The sequence below is a fragment of the Petaurus breviceps genome, unplaced genomic scaffold (genome assembly GCF_028583685.1).
Source record: "Petaurus breviceps papuanus isolate PSGF00001 unplaced genomic scaffold, PetGlider_PUasm1.0 173, whole genome shotgun sequence".
Taxonomy (NCBI): Eukaryota; Metazoa; Chordata; class Mammalia; order Diprotodontia; family Petauridae; genus Petaurus; species Petaurus breviceps.
In genome coordinates, this window is record NW_027185759.1 from 5,956,414 (window position 1) to 5,982,243 (window position 25,830).

At 39.0% G+C, this 25,830-nt stretch overlaps 1 protein-coding gene across 3 annotated transcripts in view; it reads right to left on the reverse strand.

Annotated features, from left to right (window-relative positions):
• Positions 1-25,830, reverse strand: part of IL1RAP (interleukin 1 receptor accessory protein) — a 146,728-nt gene that overhangs the window by 13,159 nt on the left and 107,739 nt on the right. For 2 of the 3 annotated variants that reach the window (XM_069083301.1, XM_069083302.1), the window contains exons 6-10: positions 24,665-24,736; positions 21,503-21,626; positions 9,445-9,593; positions 4,247-4,396; positions 2,144-2,287 (exon numbers count right to left, since the gene is read on the reverse strand). In XM_069083301.1, the coding sequence (XP_068939402.1) occupies positions 2,144-2,287; positions 4,247-4,396; positions 9,445-9,593; positions 21,503-21,626; positions 24,665-24,736 (639 nt within the window). Of the gene's footprint in view, positions 1-2,143; positions 3,810-4,246; positions 4,397-9,444; positions 9,594-21,502; positions 21,627-24,664; positions 24,737-25,830 lie in introns of those variants that run through there. The other variant, XM_069083303.1, reaches the window with a different exon arrangement.

A 25,830-nucleotide genomic window follows, 5' to 3' on the forward strand; every position in this document is an offset into this window, starting at 1 on the left:
ATGGGAAGGAGAAAGGAGTTACACAGATAAAGCAAAATTAAAATTTTAAAGCAAACATACATTTTAGATTTTAAAATATTTAAATATAAAAATTTAAAAATATTTAAAGTCAAATAACTTAATTAAAATTTATATTTTCTTTACTCATTCATTCATTCCCTTATTTCTATAAAATGGACAGACTGCAGGTTAAGAACTACTGGATGAAATAATCTCTCAGGTGTCTTCCAGTTCTGAATCTATGAGCCTATCATCTTATGAGAACTCTATCACTGAAGTTAAAGGAAGGATCTAAGACAGTGGGGCGGGAGGGGGGGGGAGCATAGTCCCTTTCTCTGTTATCATGAAATTAAAGAGAGAGAGATGAGCCCTAATCCAACCAAAGAGACATCAGGAACTGATTTAAAAGTAACATTTCTAAGACAGATGTTCTTGAGCGAGGCCAATAGATCCCTCTAGGAGTCTACAGGAAGACTGCAGGAAGATCGTGAGCTTGGATGGGGCAGGGAGGAGGGATAGCTTGGTTTTCTCCAGAATCCAAATAAATGGAGCATTTCTCTCAACTTTTTAAAAGCACAGTCCTGAGGAGTGGTCGATTGGCTTTCCTGGACTGTCCAAAGGTGTCCATGCTCTAGGATCTCTTCTGGAAATCTGCTAAGCCTGTCTCTGGAAGGACCTTTGGCTAGAGGAATTCCAGGATGCGGAGAAATGCCCCTTGAGGGGAAAGACTGCATGGTTCTGTCTCAGTTTCTTGAGCACCTAATAATGCCTGGCACATAGAAATCATTGAAATGATTGCTCATTGAAATGAATGGATTGACACAGGCCAGGCACAATGGGAGTCACCCTGCCATTGACAAGGCCCTCCAGCTTTCCTGGATTCCTTCAGAACCCAGCATAAAGCCCACCTTTTATAGGAAGCCTTTCTCAAGTTCTCTTCGTTCCACTGCCTTCTCTCCATTAATTATTTCCACTTTATCTTACACATAGCTTGTCTGTACAAATTATTTGCTTAATGTCTCCCCATTAGATTGTGAGCACTTCAAGGACAGGAACCATCTTTTGCCTCTTTTTTGTATTCTTAGTGTTTAGCTCAGTGCCTGACACATGGTAGGCTATTAATAAATGCTTAATGACTGTCTGGCCTAAACATTTGTAAAGAATGTGCAATGACAGACTCAGAATTGCCAATAATTGCCATCTCTGTGTGCCCAGATAGCCTTGATAAACTAATTTCTATGAACCACCCCTTAAACCATATGTGAACTGGGAAACGGTGGATGCCCTGTTAAACTGGGATAGCATTTTCTACAATATTATCTTCTACAATGTCCAGAAATAAGAATTCATATATATATGTAAGTTCCTAAAGGCAGGAACTATTCTATTTGCATGTTTATAGCTGTGGTTTTTAGTATATAGTAGGTATTTAATAAATTATTATTCATTCAAATTAAGTTGTGCATGTGCTATTTTTCCCTCAGGAAAATGTAAGTTCTTTGAGGACAGATGGTCTTTCATTTCAGTCTTGAAGGTCCCCAGAGATTAGCAAAGACTCTGTACAATTTTTTTTCAACATGTTTTCTCACATTGAAACTAGTTTCTTAAGAGAAACATCCATGATTTCTTGCTGTTTATGTATGTGTCTGTGTGTTGTGTTTTGGTTTTGTTTGTATCGCTATTGTTTATCACAGTGCCTAGGAGAGAATGTGTGTTGATATGTGCTTGTTGACTGTCAAATAGTAATAATAGTAATGTCAAAAATAATAAGAATTGTTGTTAATATCATCATCATCATAACTACCTTTTATGAAGCAATCCAAGGTATGTGCTTTACTATATCTCATTTAAATTTTTTTTTTTTAACAAATTCTGGTGGTATTAAAAGAAATCATGGCTGTGTTGTTTCACCCCAGGAGAAATGCAAGCATCTTGAAGGCAGGGGCTATCCTGTTTTTACCTGGATTCCTGCCACTCATGAGAGTGACTGGGACACAGGAGGTAGGCACTTGGGGAGTACTTGTTGGATAGAATGGAATGCTTAGAAGGGCCTGTGTGGAAGCAGGGAACCATACGAATCCCAATTCAGAAGCTGGGGAGGGAAAAAGTGGCTTCTCTAGCCATTGCTCAAGGGAATACCTACTTCCCCCAGGCAGGCTATCTCTGTCAAAGATGCACAGCTTGTATCCAAATTCATTCTCCAAGACTCCACGGAGAGTCAGAAGGACGAATTCCTCTTCTTCAGCATTCCGTGCGTAGGAAACGTAAATATCATACTCCTTTCCATCTAGCCAAAGAAAACACACATGCAAGACCTGTCACCAGTTAGGACAGCTCCTTTCTTTGGGGACCCTTTTGGACCTTAAATGTAGCTTCTGAATATGAGCCACTTTCTTTTTTGTTATCTAATTCTGTGTCCCTTGGCAAGTTACCCAACTTTGACTGACTTCTATGTGCCTCAGTGTCCTCAGCAGCCAAATAAAGGCGTAAGGACTCAATGGCCTCGAAAGTCTTTCCCAGCTCTGAAAAGAATTATTTGTTATCCTAGGAACTGGGAGGGATTTGGCAGATCATAGTCTCACTAGTTTTTAGCAACAACTCTCCAGCAAGTAGCTATTTTGAGAAATAGATTGAGTAAAATGTAATTTTATGTGATATCACATTTCAATGTAGTCCAGATTCCATAGCAAAGCATATGGTTATGCTGGGGCCATACATATATGTGTGATGGGAGCAAGAACCCCCTTGGCAGGTACATTATAAAATACATCTTTTTTTAAGGCCTGGTTTGGGCCACACAGCCTCTAAAGTTCCTTCCAAGTATGAAATTAAGCAACTACAACAAATCGAGTGGAAGTTACTCGAGAGTAGGTACAATGTTTTTGACATTCTTTGTATCCCCTAACACTTAGCACAAATCAAGTTCTTTAAGAAATGCTTATTGATAGATTACTCACCATTCAATTCTAAAGATGGTTACTACTATGTATGAAACACACGCTGCACAAATCGTTACATTCATAGACCTGCCATATGGGTGAATAGGCATTAGTGGGGCCAATCAAATTGGCATGAATATCTGCTTCTGGTGCACATAGAGCTAAGCTGAGGAGAATTTCCCCAGGTCAACTGCTTCACATCATGACGTATTTTGAGTGTGGGACATCACTGAAAAGGGGCCATTTTTTTTTTTAAAGCAATCAGGGTTAAGTAACTTGCTCAAGGTTAAACAGCCAGTTATTTCTGGGTGTGGTGCTGAGTATCTGAGCCCGGATTTGATCCAGGTCATCCCAAAACTGGAGCCGGTGCTCTTACTCGCTGAGCCACCTGGCCGCCCCTAAGCAATTGGGGTTAAGTAACTTGTTCGAGGTTACGGCCAGGTGTTTCTGGGTGGGTGCTAAGTGTCTGAGCCCAGGATTCGATCTCCAGGTCATCCTAACACTGGAGCCAGTGCTCTTACTCGCTGTGCTAGCTGGCCGCCCCAAAAAGGGGCCATTTTCACGTAAAAAATGTTAAGATTCTGTCACAATCCAGAAATTCTTATGGATTAAAGGATGGATAAACTCGATCCATTCTCGTCTCTAACTCCTCTCCCACCCCATGAATTAAATCTATCATTATGCATGGTATAGTGTCATGGAATGAAGGCCATTAAAACTTGGCGATTTCAGATTCAGTTGCAAGAGGTCTTTTATTTCCCCAAGTTTTTCCATATGTACATTCCCACACTGCAAAACTTGATTTATCCATGTCTCATATTATTATTATCATTTCACCAAGAAGCTGCCACAATATTTTTTTTCTTCTGTCTAGAATTAAAGAAAAATAATCATATAGAATTTTCACCAAGAACTAAGCTAATATATATGAATAGGGTTTGATTCGAATTCTATTAACTGGAACATTTTCTGTGCTCACATTTAAATAGAAAAGAGTGAGCAAATTGGAAAAAAAGAAAAAAGAAAATCCAATCCAGAATTCTTTCCAAAAAATGCTAGTCCCAGATGTCATTCTTGAGGCCTGGCATAATGAGTTTGTGGTGTGGTCCGATACAATGGGGTTTCATCACAATAATGATGATCTTAAGGTATCATAAGATGTTCAATCATTAAAAGAGAACTAAGTGAAGGCCTCGATGGCCACTTCTAGGTTGAAGTCAATAATTCTAGGTTTTTACGAACAAACTTTGAGAAATCTTTCTTCTAAAGAGACCAGGAAAATCTGTTTAGAGAAGTCAATTGCTTACCCAAAATGGCTTCATCTGTCCCAAAATGAGCCCGGTAGAACAAGACCATCTCAAGCCAGTAGACATGGTAGACCACAATCAGAATTATAATGAGCACAATTGTTACCGCAAATCCACAGGCCAGTTCCACTGTGTATCTTGGAGGTACAACTGAAGGTCAAAGAAAGAAAGATTAGCTTGAGTCATGACATTTGACTTTTTGGTCAGTCTCAGCAGTTGTCAATAGCCCTCTCAATTCATTATTTCATTTGTGTTACCCAATAACCCTGTGGAACCAAGGCAGGATGGGAATTCATATCTTCATTTTACATCTGAGAAAACTGAGACTTTGTCATTGACTTAGCTTGCCCAAGGTTGAATAGTTAGAAAAGGGCAGGATAAGCACTTGTATGCTAGTTGTAGTGGAAAGGAACTGAATTTATCCAAACATTTGTTAAGTACCTATAAAGTAAGCACTCAGTAAATCATGTTCAAATGTATTGCCTTTCAATTGGTAAAGGTGAGAAATATAAACTTGCTTTCAAGATCGTATGGAGCAGATGGTGAGAGAGCAGAAGTTTGTTTAGCTGGGTGAGGCTGTCTACTCCTGTAATGCTGCTGCTGGGGGACACTGAGGCTAGTGGTCACTGACGGTACAGTGGGCTAAACTGATGAAGCACCCATACCGCATCTGGCTAAATTGATCAAGCGCCCATACCGCCTCTGGTGCCATTGGGGTAAGTCCCAGGAGTGTGTCTGTACACAGATACCTACAGAGGAGTGAAGCAATCTGGGTCACAAATGGAGCAGGCCAATGCCCCCATGCAGAGCATTCAGTTTGGCCAAGATTGGGAAATTCAGTAATAATTTTTAAGTGTTTCTCCATAAGATAGCAAAAATTAGAAAGGACAATAATTTAAAGTGTATTTGGGAGAAAGCCAACTATGCAACATTTCTTACAGGCACCTAAGGATGACACTGGAAAAGGTGGAAATCAGATCAAAGCTGGTACAAGTCTGACAAGCTTTTTATGGCACCGAGAACAACCGAGCCTCTGAATTTGAATAGGGACATGGAGACTCCAACTGGGATTCTTGGGGAAGTACAAACAAGGCTAAAGACAAAGGTGGGGGAAAGTGAGACCAGAGCAATTCAATTCAATAAATGTTAATTATCAAAAATGGCTAGGCACTTAGTACAGTGACTGGGGATACAAATAAAGAAAAGAAAATCTGCCCTACAAGAGGTGCCATCTGATAGGTGAAAATAACACTGGAGAGAAGTAAGGAAAGGGAGGTGGGGCAGGACAACAGGGGACACAAGGCAGGGGGATGCTTTGTTCCAACATTGGGACCAGGCACAGGGGGCTTCAGCTGGGAGTCCAGTTTCCGCCTTGGTAAAGGAAGGATTTGGAAGGAGGTCGGCACCCTATCCTCTGGCACTCTAATCTGTATGGGGCCAGAGAAGGGGAGCATCAAGGCTTGAGGTAGCATCCTGCGGATGAATTAGAAGTGATGGGCTTTTCCTGGAAGATAAAACTTATTGCTGGGAGTTGAAACCAGGCAGGGCTGCAGATGCAAGCAGTAGAAAGAAAGACTAGGGGTCCCTAGGTGCCACAACAGACAGAGTGCCAGCCGTCGAGTTAGGATGACTCATCTCACTGGGCTCGAATCCAGTCTCAGACATTATTTGGCTGCGTGACCCTGCACACATCACTTACCCTGTTTACCTTAGTTTCCTCATTTATAAAATCTGCTAGAGAAGGAAATGGCAAACCATTCCAGCATCTCTGCCAAGAAAACTCCAAATGAGGTCACAGAGATTCAGATATGACTGAGAAATGACTGAACTATGTAATCAAAGGTAGCCATGATCCAGGTAATAAAGTTTGGAGGATGTGAAGGGAGTTTTCTGATTATTCTGCCTGCCTCAAGTCACTCCCCACTCCCACACAGACTCTATTCAGCTACCAAAGCAATTTTTCCAAAGCACAGATCTGTCCATGTTCCCTCCCTAGTCAATAAATCAGTGACTCCCAATGACTTGTAAGATCAAATATAAAGTCCCTTATTTGGCTTTTAAAGATTTTCATAACCTGGCACCTTCTCTCCTTCCCAGAATCCTTTTACCTTGCCACTCTTCAAGTACTTTACTATCCAATACAGTGGCCTCCTTTATGACTCAGTTCAAATTCTTCCTTCTGTGAGAGGCCTTTCCTGGCATGTCCTCCCACTGCTAGAACATGTCCTCTCAGATTATCTTTCATTGACTGCATGGCTGTGTGTGTATATATGCATATGTGTACATATCTGTAAGCATGTCTATATATAACATAAATAGCATGTACTTGGTTGTTTGCATTAGAGAGCTTGGGCAAGCTGCTTAATCCCTAGGGTCCTCAATTTCTTCACTTGCAAAAGGAAGAGAATGGATTAGATGTTTTCTGGGGACCCTTGCAATGACAAATCCACGATCATCTATTTTTATCCATTAATAGGGTCACGGATCAAATCAGGGCAGATAGCAACCAATATGTAAAGATGAAAGGGAGAGATTTGTTCATTGGGTGCAGTTGTGAGCATATGAAGTCCAAAGACTTGTGTGGAGGCTCACACAACCAAGTATGGATCTTAGGCAATGACACAAAGTCAGAGAATCCCTGCAGTAGGAAGAACCTCAGGGAGCATCCATTTGGCTCATCTCAGAACCCAAGAAAATCCCCAACGTAACATTCTTGACTATTGATCAGCCAACATCTGCTTGAAGACCTCTAGAAACTGGATCCAGAGGCCTCATGTTCTACTTTTGTCAACTTATACTGGTAAGAATACACACACACACACACACAAGCAGGCACACATACATACACACATATGCACACATACATACCACAATGCATGTACATAGAAACATACATACAAACACACATACACACATATATCCATATACACAAATACACAATACATACACACATGCATATATACATACACACACATATATACCATACACACACTCTACATAGAGCATTACCACAAAAACCAGTTCATGCCATTTCCTTATTTTTCTTCATTTTCTTTCAAGTTGGTTTTGCCTGCTTCTTCCAGCTTTTACTTCACCATTATGCTTAGATCTTTTCGTGGTTACCCAATCATTTTTAACTTCTGTCTGACTCTTTGTGACCTTATATGGTGTTTCCTTGGCAAAGCTACTGAAGTGGTTTGCTATTTCCTTCTTCACATCATTTTACATATGGGGAAACTGAGGCAAACAGGGTTAAGTGATTTGCACTCAGCTAGTAAGCATGTGAGACCAGATTTAAACCCTATTATATGAACCTTGCTGACCTCAGGCCCAGCACTCGGTGCTACCCAGCACTCTGTACTACCTAGATGCCCACATTCTTAGATCTACCTTTTCCTTAAACCAACTGACTACTAAACCTGTCCTTGTAATAAAGAAAAAAAAAATCAGTGAAGTCACACCAAATGGGTCTATGAATTTTTATCAACCAATTGCATATAATTTTAAAGGAAGGATTAGTAGAGTTAAGAGTTAAGAGGCAATTTGCTTCACTTACTGAGCCTAGGTGCATCCTGTTGCCATTGTAAACCCACGAGGCCATGGGGCCCAGAAGCCAAGCTTTCACATTTCCTTGAGTAATTGGGCTGTTAGGGTGACACCAAGATCACCTAAGGCTCCCTGTTTCTCTGTTGATGGGGATTCACTTTCTGCATCTGTCATGTTATAACATGAAAGTTCTACTTACGAAGGCAAGACACAGTGCCACTGTAGTCACTGGATATTCCCTAGAACCCTGGGATAATTCCTTATCAAACTGATCATTGACTCCCATATTCAAGCTCACACTATATGAACATTTTATTAAAAGGGAACAAATAAACTATTGACTGTCACTATCTAAGGTTAATTGTCCCAACTCTGCCAGTGAGATTTACTAGTGATCACGAAATCAATGCCCCTCTATGATGGTTCCTTATCTCCCCAGACCTTTCAGTCATGAGTACAGGGCAACATTTTTCTCTAAAGGGACTTTTCTATTGTTCAGATCAAATAGCCATGTGACAGAATCTATGCATGATGCCAACCAAACTGGCTGGTGTGGTTCTTGAGACACATTAACCCCAGCCTGGAATTATTCTCTGACATGTCAGGAGATACCTGGAAGGTTCTCTGAAGTAAAGTTGTATAGTGGCGGGGTACTCACTTAAGTTGGCTGGCACTGGGCAGAGGACAGGAAGGAACATGTGGGAAATAAGATCTAAAATAAGTTATTTAGCAACCACTTTAGCTTTTATGTATGATTCATTATATTACAATATAATTAAGTACGTTAGCCACTGGAAAACATAAAAGAAACATATAACATATCCCCTCTCCTGAGAAAGCTTAAACAACCCCCACAAAATTTGACATGTAGAAAAGAACCTTGAACACAATCTAGTTCAACCTTTACTCCAAATGCAACTCCTAGTATAACATTCCCGACAAGGGGTTGTGAAATATTTGCTTGAATAGTTAAATGAGGGGAGAGTATTTACCTTTCAATGTATCCCACTTCATTTGTTAACAGCTCTAAGTGTTATGAGGGTTTTCCAAATGTTGAAACTACATCTGCCCCTTCTTAACTTCTACCCTTTCCTGTCCTCTGTAAGTGAACAGAACAACAATAAGCTCCCTCCACATGACAGATGGTCAAATTCTTGAAGTCAATCAATGGCCATGGTCTCCCTGAGGCTTATTTTCAAAGCAGCTCAGGACTGCAATGTGATATGCTACCATGGTTATTCGAGTTCCAGGATTCTTCATGGTCTGTTTTTGTGATGCTTTATTTTTGTGGGGTGTGTGTGTGTGTGTGTGTGAGTGAGTGTGTCTTTGTGTGTGAGTGTGTGTCTTTGTGTGTATGTGTGTGTGTGTGAGTGAGTGTTTGTCTTTGTGTGTATGTATCTGTTTGTCTGTGTGTGGGCACATGCACATACTAGACCTTTTGACCGTGTCTGGTGAAACTTATGTACTTCTTCTCCAACAATGTTTTTAAAGGCAAAAAAGGAAATATGTAGGATTCTAAAGAAAGTCAATTATGTTGAAGTGCAATTATGAAAACATGAAAAAAAATCCCCAAAAAGCTGAGAGTCCCCAGTAAAAAATGGCTATTATAGTGTGTGCGTGTGCACACATTGCGGCCCCACAGGTAAGGTTACCTAGCTGTTTGACGATGGCTTGTTTTGATGAATCTCCTTTGTCATTTCTTGCATGACAAGTGTAGTTGCGCTTCAGGTCATCAGAGGTCACTTTTTTGATGCTCAGTACTCTGGTAATTGTTTTATCTCCGATAATTGAGACATTCTCACTAGGAATAGGAAGGCAAAATAGATTATTTACATCGTAATGCTAAGGAAAAAAGACTCAAATGCAAAGTGAAGGTCAGGCAAAGGGAAAGCAGTGATGAATGATGGAGCTTTTGTCACTCAACAGGTCCAAAATTGATTTGGAAAACAATTGTTTCCCTATGTTCAATCATTCATTCCTTCATTCATTCAATATTCACTCACTAAATCAACCAGTGTTTACTAAACTCTTACATGACAATCATTGTACTAATCACCGGAAGCACAAAAAATAAATAAATAAATAAAAATAGTCCCTGCATTTAGGGAGTTTACATTATAATGGGGGAAAGACATGTGTAAATTAGAATGCATAAAATAAATGAAAGGCATCACTAGAGAGGAAATAATGAGCCATTTTGGGGTAGGGGTGGTAAGAAAGGACTCTTACAGAAGATGATATTTGAGCTGAATGCTTAAAAGAAGTCACAGATTCTAAGATTTGGAAGTGGATAGGGAGCAAATTCCAGGCATAGAGATAGCCAATAGAAATGCAGAGAGATGGAAGATGTAGTATCATCGGATGTGGAAAATTGGAACTTGCTGCTGGAATCATGAACTGATGCAACCATTATAGAGAGCAATCTGGAACTATGCCCAAAGAGTTATTAAGCTACCTAAACTGTCTGACCCAGCAATACCACTACTCGGTCTATCTCTGAAGACAATTTGGGGGGAAAAGAAAAAGAACCTGTATGTTCTAAAATGTTTATAGCAGCTCTCTTTATGAGAGCAAGGAAGTGGAAATCACATGGATGTCCATCCAATGGGAAATGACTGAACAAGTTGTAGCATATGACTGTGATGTAAACTGTGCTGTAAGAAATTATGAGTTCAATGATTTTAGGGAAAAAAAAGCATGGAAAGACTTGCACAAAATAATGAAGTCTGAAATGAACAGAGCCAAGGGGAAGTTGTATGCAATAACAGCAATGATGTTTTTGAGAACTGCTTAGCAGGTTATTTTGACTATTATAAATACCAAAATTAGCTATAAAACAAATAGGAAGAAAGATGGTAGATACATACAGAGAAAGAGCTGATAAATAGCAGTATGTATAAAAGTATGTGTCTTGTGTGTATATGTGTGTATGTGTGTGTATACACACATAGACAATTTACACATATACACATACACACAGATATATATACACACATGCATGCATGTACCTATCTTTATCTAATGTAGCTATCTCCAGTGTGGAGGAAGAGAAGAAAAAAAAGGTAATTTACAAGATATTTTTGTTGTATATATGAAAAGAATAGCAAGTTCTGCATAGCAAATTTACAGTTTCATGCGTAATCATATTTTATTGTATTATTTTATGGGAATGCTTGTTTTATTCCATAAATTAGAAATTTAAAAAAATTAATAATAAAAATAGAGAAATATTTTTTTAAACAAAAACAGGGGAGCCATTATGAGTAGCTCTAAGTGTTAGGAAGGTTTTCCAGATGTTGGAAGTACATCTGTCCCTTCTTAGTTTTACCCTTTCCTGTCCTCTCTAAGTGAATAAACAACACTAAGCACCCACCACATGACCAGATAAGCAACTGATGTTCCTTGATCTTGGCTCAGTAGGACAGTTGTGAGGCCTCTTGCCCCAGCAGAGAAGTCAAATTGCCAACCTTATAACTCCCTGCACAAGCACAACTAGGCCAGGCCACCCCAGCAATGAGCAAGCCAAAAGCCCCTGACACCCTGACACAGAAAGCCAGTGACCAGATCCCTAGCCCCCAGCACAAGAAATGTGCACAATGTCCCCTGTGCCCAGGAGCAGAGCTCAACTTTAAAAAGCAAGAAATAGGAGTGGCCAGGTGGCTCAGCGAGTAAGAGCACCAGCTCCAGTGTCGGGATGACCTGGAGATTGAATCCCGGGCTCAGACACTCAGCACCACACCCAGGAATAACTGGCCATGTAACCTTGAACAAGTTATTTAACCACGATTTCTTAAAAAAAAAAAAAAAAAAAGCAATGAAATAGGTTTAGCAATGAAAAAAAAAAAACATAAAAGAGCCCTGACTATAGAAAGCTACTATGGTAGCAGGGAAGATCAATACAAAATCTCAGAATAGTTCGACATTTTTTTAAGGTAAATGATCTCCTCCTTTTTATTTTTTTTAAATTTTCAAATGCTTTATTAAATTCTGTTTTACATCATTCATTTCCATTGGATTTTGAGTTACATATTTTCTCCCAATTCTTCGCCCACCCACCAACCCAAAATAGCAGTCCCACAGGATATCCCCTCCTCCAATGTGATCCCTACCATTTTCTCCCATATCCATTTCAACTTTTCCAGTGGATCTCTATGCCCCAGTGCCTGCACATCCTAATTCCCAATTATATGAAAAATAATATTAATAATAGTATATATATATATATGAATATTTGATTTTAAAACTTTAAATTCTAGGTTTATTCCCTTCTTCCCTTTTCACCCATCTTTACTGGGAAGATAAGCAGTTCAATATAGGTTGTACATGTGCAGCTTATGCAAAGCAAAAAGATAGCAGGTTTATTGTAAAAGACTGACTATATTAACTACCTCCTATCCCACCTCCAACTTGTTCTATTCTCTACTTTTATCCCATCTATTTTCTTTTTTTTTAAGCAATTGGGGTTAAGTAACTTGCTCCAGGTTACATGGCCAGTTATTATTTCTGGGTGTGGTGCTGAGCATCTGAGCCCAGATTTGATCCAGGTCATCCCGACACTGGAGCCGGTGCTCTTACTCACTGAGCCACCTGGCTGCCCCTAAGAAATTGGGGGATCCCATCTATTTTCAAAAGTGGGTGCTTCCAACTTCCATCCCCCCAGCCTGCCCTCCTTCCCATCATGCCTCCTCTTATTCCCTTCCCCTCCTACACTCCTGGAGGGTGAGATACCCTATTTAATGTGCATTTCAATCCCTCTTCAAGCCAAATTCAATGGGAATAAGTTTTAATCATTCCCGTTTGCCATCCTATTCTTCCCCTCCATTGTAACCATTTTCCCTTGCCTCTTCTTAAGAGATAGTTTAACCCATTCGGTCTCTCCCCTTTTCCTTTCATTATATTCCTCTATCACATCTTAATTTCACTTTTTAAGTATCATCCCTTCCTGTTAAATTGGTCCTGCTCCCTCTATCTATGTATACTTGTAAACATATGTACACACATTCACATATGTATTCATATCCCCATATACCCTCATATATACACCAATATATATTTCTATTCCCTTCAACTACTGAGAAAAGTTTCAAAATTTACAATTATTTTTTTTCCATGTAGAAATGTTAAATAGTTCAACTTGGATAAGTTCCTTATGATTTATTTTCCCTGTTTACCTTCTCATGCTTCTCCTTCTTCTTGTTATCTGAATATCAAATGTTCCATGCAACTCTGTTTTTTTTTTTTCAGCAAGAATGCTTGAAAGTCCTCTATTCCACTGAATGACCATAGTTTCGCCTGAAACATGATAATCAGTTTTGCTGGGTAGGAGACCCTTGGTTTTAATCCCATCTCCTTTGACCTCTGAAATAACATATTCCAAGCCCTTCGATCCCTCAGTGTAGAAGATGCCAGATCCTGGGTTATCCTGATTGTGTTTCCACAATAATCAAATTGTTTCTTCCTGGCTGCTTGTAGTATTTGTTCCTTAATCTGGGAATTCCAGAATCTGGAGATAATATTCCTAGGAGTTTTATTTTTGGGATCTTTCTCAGGAGGTGATTGGTGTATTCTTTCATCTTCTATTTTGCCCTCTGCTTCTAAAACATCAGGGAAGTTTTCTTTGAGAACTTCCTGGAGGATAATTTCTAGGTTCTTACTTTGATCATGAATTTCAGGTAGTCCAAAAATATTGAAATTATCTCTCCTTGATCTATTTCCCAGGTCAGTGGTTTTTGCCATGACATATTTCACATTGCCTTCTATTCTTTCATTTGTTCAGATCTCTTTAACATCATTTTCATTTCTCATAAAGTCATTAGCTTCCATTTCCTGCAATCTAATTCTGAAGCAATGATTCTCCTCATTGAGCTTTTGAGATTCTTTCTTTCCATCTGGCAAATTTGGCTTTTTAAGACATTTTTCTCCTCATTGCCTTTTTGAGCCTCTTTTGCCATTTGAGTTAGTCTGTTTTTTAAGGTGGTATTTTCCTCATTCAGGCTGTTGATTCTCATTCCATAATTTTCTTGCATCTTCTCATTTCTCTTCCCAGTTTTTTTTTCCACTTCTCTTATCTGCTTCTTAAGGTCTTCTATGGCCTTTAACAAGCTCATATTTTCCTTCAAACCTTTTGGTGCAGGAGTTCTGACTTCACTGTTTTCCTCCTGTTCCATACTTTGCTCCTTTTTGTCCCCAAAATAGGAGTCTAATGTTGAAATCTTCTGTCTGCTTTGTTTCCTTTGCCTGGTCATGTCGCCCCTCAGTCACTTGACCCAAAAAGCCACAGTAGAACTCTGCCACCAGACAGGGGAGCTTTCGTACCAAACGCTGGAGTTTTCTCAGCTGCAGGGGTATTATATGGGAGTCCCTCTCTGAGGTCTCCACACACTCTGGCAAGCTGGACACACACCCCAGGACCTCCATCCTAGACTGCAATCCAGATCCAAGCAGGTTAGAGCTGAAGCGATCATCCCTCAGAATGGTGCTTGGTCTCCCTACAGTCTGCAAGCCAGAAGCTGAAACTGCCATGTGGTGCTGGCTGGCTGTGCTGGGGTCTCAGTGGCTTCTCACCGTTGGGGGTAAAAGCTGAGGCACTCCCACTTACTGGGTCCCAAAGTCCAGCCTGCACTGACCTCTCACTTTGTCCTTCGCAACTATGTGTTGATAAATCCGGAAAGGCCAAAGCTGCTGCTTATCTGGAGTCCCTCCTGCCAGCAGCTGGTCAGGTCCACCCTGGGGTTAAAGCCTCAGGGTGGGGCTGGACTCTGCTCCCAGAGTGCTGCAGTGAGGGATTCCTGCTGGCCTGGTGGGCTGTCCTCAGTGGGAGGTTAGCTTTTCTCTCTCATTTTGTGGGTTCTCCAGCTCCAAAGTTTATTTTGAGTCCCCTTTTTACATGGATTGGGGGAGGTGGAAGCCAGAGCCTAGTTGAGTTTCTGCTTCTACTCTGTCATCTTGACTCCACCCCAGAGTACAACAATGTTTGTATTCCTACATGAAAAACCTCAAGGAGAACATGACTTGGCTACAAGTCCAAAAAACTTTCTTAGACCTCAAAAAAGATTTGAAAAAATTAAATAAAGAAGTAGAAGAAAAGGTGGGAGAAGAAATGAGAGATATGCAAGAGAAAGTCCACAGCTTGGAAAAGGAAGGAGAAAAATTGGAGAAATCAATTCCTTTAAAAATACAAGTAGTCAAATTGAAAAAAAAATGTCCGCTGAAGAAAACAACTCCTTAAAACATAGAATTGGACAAATGGAAAAATGAAGAAAAAAAGCTAACTGAAGAAAATAATTCCTAAAAGCTTGCTAACTGAATACATACATACATACTTGTGTGTGTGTGTGTGTGTGTGTATACTGCATATATATGCAGCAAGTGGTAAGGCATCCAACTTCTTAGAGAAGATTAGTAAGTTACAGGAAAGAAGAGAAAACAAAACTATTCTAGTAGGGGTCCTCAATCTCCCCCTCTACGAACTAGATAAAGCTAACCAGAAAATAAACAAGAAAGATAAATAAGGAGGTGAATATTTCTTTTAGAAAAGTTAGATAGGATAAATCTAAGGAAAATATTGAATATGGACAGAATGAAATATACCTTTTTCTCAGAGATATGTGGCACAAAATTTACACAAAAATTGACCATATATCAGGGCAAGTAGAAAAAGTGTCAGTCCTAGATGCAGGAAGATATCTTCTTGAGTTCAAATCTTACAACTTACTAACTGTGTGACCTTAAGAAAGTCATTTGACCCTCTTTGCTTCAGGTTTCCCATATGTAAAAGGAGCTGGAGAAGAAAATGTCAAACAACTTCAATATCTTTGCCAAGAAAATACGAAATGGGGTCATGAGGAATCAGACATTACTGAAATGACTGAATAATAGTAACAAAAATTTGAAGAACTACCTGATGTCATTAATGTGGACACATGGAACAGAGGAAGGTCTTAGAATAATAATAACAATAGATTCTGTTTTATTATTGTTTTCAAAAGATGTGTAATTATTGTTTTGAAAACCCAAAGACTCCAACTTCTGAGACAAGATTTCACTATTTGACAAAATCTGCTGGAAAAACTGGAAAATAGTATGACAGATACTGGACATAGAACATATTTTATGCCATATACAAAAATAAAGTCAAGATGGATTCATGATTTAGATACAATGGCTGATTCTACTAGCAATCTATGAGAGAAAGGAATAGTTTACTTGTAAGATTTATGGAAAAGGGAAAAAAATATGATCAAAAAAGAGATAGAGAACATTTAAAAAATGCAAAACGGATCATTTTCATTACCTTAAATTGATTTTTTGTGTAGACAAATCCAATGTAACCAAGAATAGAAGGGAATCAGAAAATTAGGAAATAATTTCTACAACCAGTGTCTCTGATAGAGAAATCATTTTTAAATTCACAGAGAATAAAGTCAAATTTATGAGATAAAAAGTCTTTCCCAATTGATAAATGGTCAAAGGATATGAACAGGCAGTTTCCAGAGGAAGAAATTAAAGATATCTATAATCATATGAAAAAATACTCTAAATCAATATTGATTATAGGAATGCAAATCAAAACAACTCTGAGGTGCCACATCTCACCTGTCAGATTGGTTAACATGACAAAACAGAAAAATGATAAATGCTAAGAAAAATTGGAAAACTAATGCATTTTTGGTGGAGTTGTTAACTGATCCAAAAATTCTGGAGAGCAATTTAGAACTATTCCCAAAGGGCTATAAAAATGTGCATACTCTTTGACCCAGCAATACCACTTCTAGGGCTATATCCCAAAGAGATCATACACGTGGAAAAAGGACCTGTATTTACAAAAATATTTATACCAGTTCTTTTTGTGGTGGCAAAGAATTGGAAATCCAGGGGATGCCCATTACATGGCAAATGGCTAAACAAATTGTGGTATATGAATGTAATGGAATACTATTGTGGATAAGAAATGAGGAGCAGGGTCTGGAACAAAGATGGCAGCATAGAAGCAGGAAAACTCCCTGAGCTTCCCCAATAACCACATCAAATACCTATAAAATATGACTATAAACAAATTTTAAAGCTACAGAACCCACAAAGTGACAGAGAGAAACAAAACTCCCACTTAAGGCAGACCTTCAGGTTGGCAGGAAGGATTCATCACAACACACTGGGAGCACAGCCCAGGCCTGCATGAGCCTGTGGTTTTAGTCCCAGGGCAGAGTGACTAAGCACAGCTGGAGGGACTTCCGGACTGTGCATGACCATGAGCTGTGGTGGTTTCCAGAATTATCAACCCATAAATGCCTAACGCAAAATAAAAGGTCAGGGTGGATTTTCTGAACCTGGGGATCAAGAGTGGGGTCTGGCTTCTACCCCTGTAAGGAGAAGTAGCATAGCTGCTTCAGAACTCCTGGCCTGCAGGTTGTAGGAGGACCAAGTGACCAGTCTGAGGGATAATCGCTCTTTATTTAACCTGCTTGGGTCTGGATTGCTATCTTGGGTGGAGGTTCTGGGGTGTGTGAACAGGTGCTAGAGCCAGTGGAGGCTCCTGAGATGGCACCTAACTAATAGCTCTGGCAAATGCACAAACTCCAGTGATTTGGGACAAAGCTCCTCTCTCTGGTAGCCGAGTTCTACTGTGGCAAAAAGCTCAAAAGTCAAGTAATTGAGTGGTAACATGACCAAGCAAAGGAAGCAAAGCAAGCAGAGCAATCGAACTTTGGATTCCTTTTTTGGGGACAAAAAGGATCAAAGCACGGAGTGGCAGGAAGACAATGAAGTCAGAACTCCTGCACCAAAAGCTTTCAAAAAATATGAACGGGTGACAGGCCATAGAGGAGCTTATTAAGAGTTTTCAAAACCACATAAGTGACGTGGAGAAAAAATGGGGAAGAGAAATGAGAATGATGCAAGAAAATCATGAAAAGAGAGTCAACAACCTGACTTAAGAAAACACACCTTATTAAATAGACTAACTCAAATGGCAAAAGAGGCTCAAAAAGCCAATGAGGAGAACAATGCCTTCAAAAGCCAAATTTGCCAAATGTTTTTCCAAAATGGAAAAACAATCTCAAAAGCTTGTTGAAGAGTATAATTCCTTCAGAATTAGATTGGAGCACATGTAAGCTCAAATTATGAGAAATCAAGATACTATTAACCAAATACAAACAATGAAAAAATAGAAGGCAATGTGAAATATCTCATTGGAAAAAACATTGATGTGGAAAATAGATCCAGGAGAGATAATTTAAAAATGGACTACCTGAAAGACATGATCCAAAAAAGAAAGTAGAAATCATCCTTTAAGAAATTCTCAAGGAAAATTGCCCTAATGTTTTAAAACCAGAGGGCAAAATAGAGGTTGAAAGAATTCACTGATTGCCCCTTGAAAAAGATCCCAAAGAGAAATCTCCTAGGAATATTATAGGCAGGTTCCAGAGTTCCCAGATCAAGGAGAAAACATTACAAACAGATAAGAAGAAAAAAATTCAATATTGCCGAAACAAAATAAGGATAACATAGGATATAATGACGGATCAAGGGGCTTGGAATATGATATTCTAGAAGTCAAAGGAGCTGGGATTAAAAACAAGAAACACCTACCCAGAAAAACTGAGTATCATGTTTCAGGAGAAAATATGGTCATTTAATGAAATAGAGGACTTTCAATCTTTCTTGATGAAAAAACCAGAGTTGAACAGAAAATTTGACATTCATATATAAGAAGCAAGATAAGCATGAGAAGGTAAACAGGGAAAAGAAATCATAAGGGACTTATCAAAGTTGAACTATTTACATTGCTACATGCAAAAAGGATCATTGTAACTAATAAAAATTTTCTCACTTTGAGGATAGTTGAAGGGTTTATAAATATATATATGGTATAAAAACATATATATATGTATATAGGAGGGTATATGGCCATATGAATACATATATGAGTGTGTGTATATATGTGTACATGTATACATAGATGGAGGGCACAGGATCAATTGAATAGGAAGGGATGATACTTTAAAGGTGAAATTAATAGGTGAGAGAGGAATATAATGAGAAAAGATGGGGAGAGACAGAATGGGGTAAACTATCTCATATAGAAGAGGCAATGGGAAACTGTTTCAATGGAGGGGAAGAACAGGAAGGCAAAAGGGAAAGGGTCAACCTTACTCTCATTGAATTTGGCTTAGGGAGGGAATGACATACACACAGAAAGGGTATCTCATCCTACAAGAGAGTAGGGGGGAAGGGGATGAGAGGGGTGATGATGGAGAGGAGGGCAGGTGGAGTGTGAGGGTAGTTCGAAGCACCAGTTTTGAAAAGGCACAGGGTCAGTGTAGAGAATAGAACAAATGAGAGGTAGAATAGGATGGAGGTAAATATAGTCAATCTTTCACAATATATCCATTATGGAAATGTTTTGAGTAGCTACACACGTACAACTTATATTGAATTGCTTAGCTTCCCAGTAAGGGTGGGTGTAGAGGGAGGAAGTGAAAGAATATGGAATTCAAAGTTTTCAAATCAAATGTTTAAAAGATTTATTATTATTACATGCAACTGGGAAATAAGATATGCAGGCATTGTGGCATGGAGATCTATCTTGCCCTACTGGAAAGTCAGAGGAGGGATGCGGGAGGATATAGGAGAGAACAGATTGGGGGAGGAGGTATGCAGAGGGATCACTGTTTTGTGTTGGTAGGTAGGGGAAAGACAAGGAGAAAAGTTATAACAAAATCTTGTGGAAATGAATGACATAAAATAAAAATAAATGTAAAACTTATTTTTAAAAAATGAGGAACAGTCAGATCCAATAGTAACTTGGAAAGACTTACATGAACTGATGCTGAGTGAGAATAGCAGAACCAGGAGAATGTTGTACAGAATTACATACACATTTTATCTGTGATTACTAAATTTGATAAACTTTGCTCTTTTCAGAAATACAAGGTTCCAATAAAACTCTAAAAGACTCATGATGGTAAATGCTATCCACATCCAGGGAAAGAATTATGGAGTCTGAATGCAGATTGAAACAAATTATTAGCTCTCTGTGCTTTTTTGTTTGTTTGTTTGTTTCTTCTCTCTGGTGGTTCATTCCCTTTGTTATAATTCTTCTTTATAACTTGATCATTGTGAACATGTGTTTAATTTGAAAGAATATGTAAAGTCTGTATCAAATCGCATGCTGTCTTGGGGTAGGGGAAGGAAAAGGAGAGGGAGAAAAATTGGAAGCCAAAAGCTTGTGGAACTGAATGTTGTAAAGTAAGCATAAATAAATTTCAATGAAAAAAAAGATATGAAATGGAAATCCATTGCCTATCATTTAGAATTGGGATTTGGACTTTTTTTCTCCCTCATTCAGAGGTGGTGACTCATGGGGGTGGGGACATAATAAAATAGGAGGGGAAAAGCCCAGCTAGTGTTGTTGTTGTGTTTTTAATTTGTTAGTCATTTATTCTGTTCCTACCAATCAGCTTGTAAGATCAAGAATTGGCTGCATGAGCTCTCCTGTTCAAGCCCCACATTTGGCTTAATAAGAAAATTAGTTCTCTAGGCCTTTTTTACCAACTGCAAAGAGTCAGAGATTAAAAATTAAGTAGGAAAGACTTGAGGACACATCAAAAGGAGGAATAGAGAATGATAAATATACAGATTTAGAAAAATGCAAAAAAAAAAAACCCAGAACAATAACAACACTGCAAATGAAAAGGAACAAAATACAAGGCACTGAGTCATGGTTAGAGAAACAGAATCATACTTGTAAAGACAGAGGAATGGCTTTGCATTGATCAATAGACCCAATTAAATCCTTTACATTTACTTATTGAGAGTCTAGAACCAGCTTATTATTATTATTTTTTTAAGCAATTGTGGTTAAGTAACTTGCTCAAGGTTACACGGCCAGGTGTTTCTGGGTGGGTGCTAAGTGTCTGAGCCCGGATTCAATCCCCAGGTCATGCCAACACTGGAGCCAGTGCTCTTACTCACTGTGCTACCTGGCCGCCCCTGAACCAGCTTATTTAAAATATATATTTACTTTTAGTTTACAGCATTCAGTTCCACAATCCCTTGGGCTCCAAATTTTCTCCCCTTCCCTCTCCACCTCCAAGCCCTGCAGTGGCATACAATCTGACATAAACCTTCATGTTAAATATTAATCAAGGCATAGAGCAGGATTATAACCAAGGGGATGAACAATAAGAAAGAAGGGAGAAAATGAAACAAAACACAAAAGAGAGAAAGCGACTAGTTTGCTTCAATGTGAGTTCAGACTCTGTAGTTCTTTCTCTGGGTGTGGATATCCCTTTTCATCATGAGTCTTTTGGAGCTTTCGTCCAACCTTGTGTAGCTGAGAGGAGCCCATCCTATAAAAAGTATTTGTCACACACATGGTATGTCTGCAATTGTGTACAGATTTCTCCTGGTGCTGCTCTCTTCCGTCAGCATCAGTTTATTTAAGTCTCCCAGGTTGTTATAAAGTCTGCCTGCTCTTCATTTCTTATAGCACACTAGCTTATTTTTAAAGGGATTCAAAGTTGCATTACATCCTCTAAGGCATTACTACTAAGGGCTATATGAATCATGTAACTTCATAGCCATTGACATACATGAAAATATTAGCTTTATGCATTTCTCCAAGTTCCATACAAATGTGACAAGGACTAGGACTTATTCACCCTTGTCAGACATGCATGCATATAAGCACTCTGGTATGGCTCACATTACCTTTGGCTTATGGTTACATTCATGGTCTCATCAGGCTTTCTCCCATCAATAGTCCACCAAATCTCACTCTTTGAGTCTTTCAAGAAGGGAAATCTGACTTTACAGGGAAGCTCAAGCTCCTCACCTAGGAGAAATTGATAAAATAAAATTGAAGTTCCACTTTGTACAATTTCAACGTACGTAGTATTTTTTTAAATTTCTTTGGATAATTAGACACTGAGACAATAAGAATAAGAAGTTCTCTATTTCATGGTGTATTTAAGTCTAATCCTTGGTTGATATTGCTATCAAGCCAGTTTATTGAAATTTAGACTAAGAAAGTCCACTTACCTTCTTTTCCCCTCAAAATCACCATCTTAAAATTAAACTCTCAGTAAACTTGTTAATTAGTTATCCCCTTAGTCCCCGCTAATATTCTTGGACATTTCCTACTTTGGCTCTTTGCATTCTAGCCCTCTTAAAAGGCATCAATCCTGGAGAATGGGTTGGTGGCTGTAGCGCTCTTCTTCAGGACTGGATTAATGGTGAAGTGGCTTCAATGGAGCCCCTTGTAAGTCAGGATTCCCAGTTCAATTCTGGACTCTTACCCATATCCCTAATAAGATGGTGGTAGATGAGGTGTGGTGAAGTTTTTAACTTTTAAACATGCAACTACATTAAGAAACGGCCCCAGCAGACACATGCAATCTCTAAATTGGGATGGTGCTCAGGGATATTATAGTCAAAATCATATCTGAGAACAAATCCTCAGGAGGACACCCCAGACAAGTGCCAGTGCCTCATTGCTTGAGAATCTCCAGTGAGGGAAGAAGTTGCCACCTCCAGAAGTGACCCCCACCTCCAGAAGTGACCCCCACCTCCAGCAGTGGCCCATTTGACCTTTGCCCTCGCCTCTGCAGGTGCCTCACTCATCCTTCTCATAGCTCAATGTGTTGGGAATTTGGAGGTTTGTTTTGTTTTCCCTGGTATTAAGCCTCAGTTTGCCTCTTTGCAGATAAATCATTCTTTTGTTCATCCCTCTAGGACCAAGCAAAAAGAGTCTGGTACTTCCTCCATGAGACAGCCCTTGTGATTCTTGGAGAGAACTTTTGTATTCTAGCCCCTCCACCACCTCAAGAACTGTCTTTCCTTAGCTGCTCGTCATGACACAACTTCGAGTTATGTCTTGTAGTTCATCAATGTCATTCAATGCTCCAGTTTATCAATGTCCTTATTGAAAGAACACCACCGTTAAAGCCAGTGAATGATCAGGACAATAACAATGCATGGAATTACTATGCTCCCAATTTGTAAGCTCCATGGAACAGAAAGTCTTAAAAGCATAAACAGACAAAGAAATAGAAATCAAAACTGGGTGGGAATGGGACCGAGGGCACACGTGGCATATTCATCACTCTCTTTGTCACTCGAGTTGTCTCAAAGGGGTGGTGTTAGTGAATGTACAGAGGATACACTTACATGCTGCAAGTTTTATTCAGCTGAAGAAATGTTATTATATTCATGGAATCAACTGTATACAGAACATTAAATGCAAAATAATAATAATAGTATGGTAATAATTTATCCTGTTACTATTTCCATTTGACCTCCATTGAAAAAGATGAGAAAGCAATAATAATCTTAGTTACAATAAAATTCTCATAAAAATGGAATGATTCCAAGATTTCAACGTAGAAATAGACTTTAGGGGCCATGTAATACAATCTCATCATTTTACAAGATGAGTAAAGTAAGGACTCTAATTTGAAGACATCAGATCTAGCTTCAAGGGAATGAACAGTCATTTCCTGACTCAGAAACCTGGAGAGTGACTTTGCATCCTCCCCTAGTCCCTTCCCCTTCCTTCTGTCTCAACATGCTTTGTCCTAACTCAGTAGAGAGGTGGAGGGACGCTGGGCATTTGTACTTTCCCCCTCCACCACCATACTATGATGGGCAATCAGCAAGCCCCTCCTCCCCCTATCTTTGTGAGATGGAAGGAGGAAGTGGAAGAAAAGGAGGAAGGAGAGGTTAAAAAAAAAGGAGATGGAGAAGAGGAAAAGAAAAGGAGAATTCCCACTGATGGCAGTTGGATGGTACCATTGTTCACTGAATACTGAAGTTGGAGTCAGGAAAACTTGTATTCAAATTTAACCTCAGATGCTTCATAGCTGAACGACTTTAGACAAGACATTCAACATGTGTCTACTTCACCTTCCTCTACCATAAAATGGAAATCCTAATATTACCTACTTTCCAAGGTTGTTACGAGTGATAAAAGAGATAATATTTGAAAAGCACTTAATAAAGTGTCTGGGATATAATCAGCTCTTAATAAATGTTTATTCCCTTCCTTCACTGATGTGTTTTAAGTTAAATAAAGTGTTCTACATGAATCATTTAAGATAACTGATGTGTGTGACAGGTATACAATCTCTCCCATTCTATGATTTCCCAGCCTTGGGGTGGGCTTTATTGAGAGATTTGAGATACTTAACCTTTTTATATTATTTTATTTTTTGCAACATGAACTTCTTTCATGATCTGATGAATGCTATTGGTCCCTTCTCTCGCTGTCTCTCTCTTTCTCATATATATATATATATATATATACCCACTCTAACTCAAGTTTTAACCATGGACAAGGGATATCTCCATCAACAGAAAAGTGTCCCCATAACTTGGTATTTCAAAATTCCTGATGCAGCAAATCTCTAAGGAGACCTCTACCTTTTCTGAGATGTCAATGCCCCAGATGTCTCACCTTTATATCATAGAATTAGCCACAAGTTTTCAAAATATTTGGAAGCTTTTCATTATGCCAATAAAAGCTATTGCCTTGCTTGGTACATTGTTATTAAGATCATTTTATGCCTCCACAAGTATATTTTTTATTTGTTTTATTATGAAGGATACAAATAATTATATCCAATTGATTTTCTGAAGATGTAATATTCTCTGTGTCTCCAAATTTGAGAGTGTTAAGGAATGGGAATGGTGTAGCATATGAACAAACAAACAAAAACAATAAAAACCCTTCTTAGTCCAATCTCTGACAGTGAGAAGGAGGATAAAACATTTCAGGACAAATATAAGGTGCTACAGACAGTCAGCCCAAGTATTCCAGAGGTTACATGGTGCCTCCACCCATCACCTGGAGAAAGGAGAGAAAGAAATCATTACCTGGCTCCTTGTCATAAATTATGTCATCATTGGGATAAAAAATTTGAGGAGGTGTTGCATAGTGTGGAGAAGCTGCAGGAGAGAAGAGAAATCCAGATATTCAATCAACTTTGGAGGGAAAATATCTAAGCACAATGTAAGGGCACCCAACCAAGCCAACTCAATCTATGTCACTATTTATAATTATGTGATTAATGATAATGATGATGATGATGATGATGAAGATGGTGATGATGAATATTAATATTATACAACACATACCTGGAGGTTACCAAAAACAACAAAAGCCCTTACCAAACTCATAATGAAACTGCTACCTAGAATAACATATCAGATGATGACAATCTTTCTGAAATGAACAGAAGAGAAAGCCTTGGGCAGGAATCTAAAAATATTCTTTTTTTTTTTTAAGCAATCCGGGTTAAGTAACTTGCTTAATGTTACACGGCCAGTTATTTCTGGGTGTGGTGCTGAGTATCTGAGCCCGGATTTGAACCCCAGGTCATCCCGACACTGGAGCCGGTGCTCTTACTCGCTGAGCCACCTTGCCGCCCCTCAAAATATTCTTGAATATTTAACAAATAAATTTTATTGTACCTTGGCCATCATTGTTTTGCCCCAAATTCCCTTTGCATAATATTAATCCAAAGCAACTTAAGAACAACATTTCTAATGAGGTCATCTTACTTCATGGCCGCCATGTCCAAGGTATGGGGGGAGAGGATTTTAAAAATAAAGAGACATAGTGAGGGAAATGAAAAATATGCAGGAATAGGATGAACGGAATGTCCTTCCCATTGGCCCATCTGCTCCTAGATTGGTCAGAAGATTTTTTTTAGTGATTCTACAAAATATAGATTGATATCCTATTGGATTAACCTTTTATTAGTTATCTCTCAATTGAGATCTACTTCCCAGGGACTCGACAAATGAAAGGATAGGAAAGTATTTACTAAGTTTCTATCCAGTTCTGTATTCCAATGTTGAATATAAGCTTTTTAACAACAAGTGTTGTCAGATTTTTCAATTTGCATCCACAATACGTAGCACAGGATTAGACACAGAGGGGACACATAAGAAATGTTTCATTTTTTTTCCTCCTTCCTTCCTTCCTTCCTTCCTTCCTTCCTTCCTTCCTTCCTTCCTTCCTTCCTCCCTTCCTTCCT